At 42.5% G+C, this 5,917-nt stretch overlaps 1 protein-coding gene across 1 annotated transcript in view; it reads left to right on the top strand.

Moving 5' to 3' along the window:
• LOC107085446 overlaps positions 1 to 5,171 on the top strand; it is a 9,614-nt gene extending 4,443 nt beyond the window's left edge. Inside the window, exons 2-3 of the mRNA XM_015375758.1 lie at positions 503 to 1,297; positions 1,436 to 5,171. Of these exons, the coding sequence (XP_015231244.1) occupies positions 503 to 1,297; positions 1,436 to 5,171 (4,531 nt within the window). The remainder of the gene's footprint in view (positions 1 to 502; positions 1,298 to 1,435) is intronic.
• The last annotated feature ends 746 nt before the right edge of the window (positions 5,172 to 5,917 follow it).

Consider the following 5,917-nt stretch of genomic DNA (forward strand, 5'->3'; position numbering starts at 1 on the left):
GATTAGATTAGATTAGATACTCTGGGATCATAGCCTTGCATATAATAGATGAGTTTCTAGTCTAGAACACCTTATTCAAATGATTGCATGACCTCTTCTAAATGCCTTGAAGTCCTGCAGAAGCACCATAATCACCAACTTATTCAAGCCAAACATGGCAGATGAAAAAAACAACAACAACTAAAGTATCAAAGCAGTAGTCCATGAGGATTGAAATAGAGAAACACAGATCTAGAATAAAGGTTTTCTTGTTTCTGCCACCTTGAGAAACGCAAAGTTTTCTGTTGCTGTGATTCATGTATGAACCTTTCCCCTTTAGAGTTCTGCCATAAACAGGCAATAATGAATCCTTATAGATTCATTGTTTAACTGATGTGAATGGTTCTGTGGTTCTGTTCGCATCCAGAACATGCAGCTAGGACAGTGGAACCGAGAGGGAGGGGCCTGTGGACGACTTCTATATTATTACCAGATTCATTCAAATTGAAACCTAAATATGAAGTTTCTCTTATTTCTACAACACTGACCTTGTTTGTTCTCTTCCAGGAATCACACTGTGGGACGGGGATGATCTGAAGAGACACATACGAGAAAGACCACAGAGATTTAACACCTTTGCAATTGATGCATCTGATTTAACTGAAAGCCAATTTTCAGCACTGGATGTTAACGGATCACTAAAAGCAAGTGTCCTGTCAGGTCTGGTAAAGGCTGAAGGTTCTGCCAAATACCTAGATCATGAAAAGACAAACAACAATCAATGCAGGTTAACCCTGGTCTATAAGGTTACAACCAAAATTCAGGAGCTGTCGATGGAACATCTTGGACAAAACAACATTAGGCATAAAGACCAATCTGATAAGACCTTAGCAACACATGTAGTCACAGCTATTCTTTACGGAGCCCAGGCATTCTTTGTATTTGAAAGGGAGGTTTCTGAAAATGAAAGTCTTCAAGATATTCAGGGAGAAGGAAAGGCAAAACTGTTTGGTTTTAAATATGCAGCTTCATGGAAAAGTGCAAATAAAGCTATGAGAAGTGCTGAGAACTTTGCCTGCAGCTTCTATGGAGACTTCAAACTTGAGAAAACACCCAGAACTTTCCAGGATGCCATGCAAGTTTATCACAGTCTGCCAAGCCTTCTGGGACCCAATGGAGAGAACGCTGTACCATTGAAAGTCTGGTTATTGCCTCTGAGCAGTTTAAATGTTTCTGCTCAAATCTTCCGTCCAGTCAGTGGATGGTTCCTTCAGTTGATCAACGATGTAATGGTTGATTTCAATCAGCTGGATATGAGGTGCAAGGTTTTACTCACAAACACTGGTGATATGTTTCCACAGATTAACGAAAACTTTCAATGTCTGCAAAACATTTGTTTAACCCTGAAAAATGAATGCCAAAAATCATTTGCTGAAGCACTTATACGTATCCGCAGAGGTAGAGCAAAGGAAGCAGAGCTAGCAGAGACCTTGAAGGGCAGGACTTCATTTGTCTTCACGATTAACAAGTTGATTGATTTTAAAGAGCAAGAAATCTCTGTGCTCAAACTTTTTAAAAATACAGGAAAAAACATCAAGTCTCTTCGATCGAAGAGTGACTTGTGGCAGGAAACTGGAAGCAGTGCGAGTGAATCCATTAAATATCATGTCTGCTTTATCTTCACCTCACTGGGAGACATCCAAGCTTTATCGCATTACTTAAAGACAAACCAAGCAGAAAATCCAGGTATCTGTGAAATAACCAAGGAACCATGGTTCTCCTCACCAGAAGCAGCAAAGACTATGTGGACAAAGGCAAAACTCTTCAGGGATTTTGCAGAAGCCAGCAAGAACAACCAGCAGACAAAGTTCCTTACGGTTGGCTTAAGAGATGATAAGCATGAAGGTTCAACCATCTACCTCTATGAGGATAGTGTTCTTGTCAATGAGAACTTTAAGCCTCCTTCAGAGCCTGAAACTGTGACAGCAGCTGACGTTACCCACAACAGTGTGACTCTGAAGGTTTCTCCTCCCAGTTCTGGAGCAGAGAGCATCACCTCCTACTCTGTGGAGGTCTGTGTCCACGGAGAAGATGGATGGAAGCAGATTACTGGAGCAAAAGAAGGAGAATCTCTGGTTGAAGACCTGAAACCAAACACAGAATACGTGTTCAGATGCAGGGCTAATATCCCAGCCGGTGTTGGACCGGCCTTTGAAGTCAGGGACAGAATCAGAACTTTACCCTGCAGCCCTCCTGGAGAACTTCATGTAGAACCAAACTTATTTGATGCTTCAGTTACCTGGAAGAAACCATCTGAGATAGGACAGAATGTTCAGATTTTAAACTACATCTTGGAGTATGCAGAGATGAGAGATACCAGTCCAGTCCAGTGGAACCAGTTAATGCCAAAAACCCAAACAGAGACAATCTTAGATCTTCAGTCTGACACACAATATGCCATCCGGGTCTGTTGTGATTGTGGAGAAGATGGAAGAAGCAGAGAAAGTGAAACTGTTGTCTGCAGAACATTACAACCATATCAACTGCAACTGCAGGATATTCTGCAGGATTTTCCAGACCTGGAAGCCAGGTGGGAAAAAGCCCAGAAGTCCATCCAAGCTCAGAGGTTCCAGGAGATTCAAGAAAAACTGAGAACTTTCAAAAACCTCCACACAGTGTATAAGCAGGTGATCCTAAACAAGTTGAAAGAGGAAGTTCCATCGGTACTGGACAAGAAGGGAAACCTGCAGGTTATTATGAATAGGAGGGAAATGAGAAATTTGACTCCCTTCAGCAAGAACAACCTGAACAGGTGGATGCTTTGGAAGGAGAAGGAGATCAATGTTCTGGAAGCTCTGACCAACATGATGCCAAACATTGAGATTATCTCCTCACAGAATCTGTTCAATGAGATTATTAACACTGCAGGTCAGGTTCTGTGTTTTGTCTTCACCTCACTGGGGACTGATGACCCATTACTCTCAGCTTTATCAGCCTACCTGGGAGGAACTCAACCAGAGGATCTTCATGATGTAGACAAGGAGCCATGGTTCGCCTCAAAGAAGGTTCTGTGCAAAATCAGACTTAAAGCACAACTATTCAGGGATTTTGCAGAAGCTAACAAGGAAAACCAACAGATTAAGTTCCTGGCATTGAGTTTAACAGTCGAAAGCAGTGAAGGTTCAACCATCTACCTCTATGAGGATACCGTTCTTGTCAATGAGAACTTTGAGCCTCCTTCAAAGCCTGAAACTGTGACGGCAGCTGACGTTACCCACAACAGTGTGACTCTGAAGGTTTCTCCTCCCAGGTCTGGAGCAGAGAGCATCACCTCATACTCTGTGGAGGTCTGTGTCCATGGAGAAGATGGATGGAAGCAGATGGCTGCACCAAAAGACGGAGAAATAATAATTGAAGTCTTAGAACCAAAAACAGAGTATGTCTTCAGATGCAGAGCAGTGACCTCAGCTGGTGTTGGACCGGCCTATGAAGTCAGGAACCCAATCAGAACTTTACCCTGCAGCCCTCCCCAAGAACTTCACGTACAACCAAACTTACTTGATGCTTCAGTTACCTGGAAGAAACCATCTGAGATAGGACCAGATATTCAGATTTTACACTACATCTTGGAGTATGCAGAGATGGGAGATACCAGTCCAGTCCAGTGGAACAGGTTAATGCCTAAAACCCAAAGAGTGACCATCTCAGATCTTCAGTCTGACACACAATATGCCATCAGGGTCAGTTGTGATTGTGGAGAAGCTGGAATGAGCAGAGAAAGCATCACTGCTCATTTTTCTACAACAAGATCTGCAGAACAGCTGAGACGCAGGAGCCAACTGATCAGCCCTGGAACTCCCTCTGTTTTCAAACTTCCTCTTATAGAAGAACACATCAACATCAATGGCTGCAGGAAGTTTGCATGTGGAGAAGCCAATGAGAAGCAGAATCGGACCATAGTTCTTCTAGGACTGTCCAGATATGGAGCGTCAAACTTCATCAATGGAATGATCAACTACATAGTTGGTGTGGAGTGGGAGGACAGCTTCAGGTTTAAGCTGGTTGAGGAGGAGTGTGTGACCTCTGAGGTCACTGTGTACCAAATCTTCCACCAGGAAGGATTCAGAACCGATTACTCTCTGACTGTCATTGATACCCCTAAGGAGCTTTCTTTTGAGTATGATTTTAAAAGAAGTGCAGAAATACGAAGTGACAGACGGATCTCTGAGCTTCTGGGTCGTCTCTTCTGTTGTCCAGAAGGTGTGAGTGAAGCTGCTGCTGTGTGTCTAACAGTAGGAGCTGATTCTGATGAACTAACACCAGAACAAAGACACAGAACGGACTCCCTTTTATCTGTCTTTGGCAAAGACATGTTAGAAAACATCAGGGTTCTGGTTACAGGTGCAGATGGTCAGTTGCCTCCAGTTCTGGAGTCTATCATAGCTTCAGGTGTCCCATGTCCTAAAAATAAAGACGGGCTGCCGATCCACTTCAAGTTCAATGAGTCGGCTCTGTTTGCAGACAACAACGCTGCTGCTGAAGGAAACCAGTGGGCAGAGGACCCAGAGGAAGCTGAAAGCTTTGACCAGATATTCTGGAACATGAACACAAAAAGCATGAAGAGATTCTTTGATGATCTGAAAGTAATGAAGAGCAAAGACTTGTTTCCAGTGAAGGAGATAATCAGAGAAAGAACAGAGCTGGAAGAGCAAGTGGAAAACCTCCAGGAGCGGATTAAAGGCAGAATAGGAGAGCTGGTGGGGACCAGAGCTTCTAAAATGCAATCAGTTGGTAACATCTTTGTGAATTGTCAGCAGTGTCACATGACCTGTCAAACGTCAAGGTGGGCAATATTGGCTGAAAACGGATTCTGCACCGAGTGTCCTGGCAGATGTTACCGCAGTGTCCATTTCATCCAGGACTACAGATGGCGCTACGAGAAGGCAGAAGACATCCACATATCAATAATCTCCCGGGACGTCTTCGATGAGGTGATCCAATGGATGAAGACGTCTTCAGAGTGTTTAAACAAATTGAAGGAAATCTCCCTGAAGCCAGATCTGCTCTCAGTGAGAGAGTATGTGAATCTGATTATTGAAGGAGAGAGAAAAGAGGCCGAACCAGGCTGGAGGAGACGGGTTAGAGTACTGATTTTGCTCAAACACCATATTGATAGCTGTGCAATTTCCTGAAGGACATCACTAATCAGTCATCAATCCACAAAAAAAGTCTTTTAATCTGTTCCAATCCTATAGATATGATTAGAGTGGAACCTATATTCAGTTTTTCTACTGATTTTCTTCCCATAGTACCACGCACTTTCCAAAAACAATCATTTCAGTTTAGTCACACAGATTCCAATCAATCCTCATCAGTCAGTGCATTAAGTTTAATTTATTATTAAAGTTAGTTTAAAAGGTTTCTGTTTAATGAAAGCCAGCAGAGCATTGAGTCATTGACACCACTTGCATTGCTGGCTTCACCACCACCAACCTTTATACCCAGCATGCATGCAGCAGAAGCAGAGAGGAAAAACTCCCCTTTGACAAGAAGACGCCTCCTACCTTTTATATTCATGAAAATTAAATGGCAACATTATCTCAGCTAATAATCGCAGGCAGGAAGGTATCCAAACCAAACAGAATGCCGGACCAGGTGTACCTTCCATGGAGCGAAAAATACCTGAAACAAAAAAAGAGTTGAAATAACAGCAAATGATGCAAATTAAAGAGTAGAAGTAGAAGAAAATGAGGAAAAGGCGTCAGTTTCTCCTTTGGTAGCCTATGGTAGCATAGCTACAGGGATATCCTAATAAATAATCAAATGTTTATGTAACCTTTCAAATAAAATGATCATGTTGTATATCTTGATATACTATATACACCGTGATATACAGTATATATATTGTTTATTCTTAATTCACCTTTTCCTCCTTGTT

The sequence above is a fragment of the Cyprinodon variegatus genome, unplaced genomic scaffold (genome assembly GCF_000732505.1).
Source record: "Cyprinodon variegatus isolate N-32 unplaced genomic scaffold, C_variegatus-1.0 Scaffold125, whole genome shotgun sequence".
In the NCBI taxonomy this organism is placed as follows: Eukaryota; Metazoa; Chordata; class Actinopteri; order Cyprinodontiformes; family Cyprinodontidae; genus Cyprinodon; species Cyprinodon variegatus.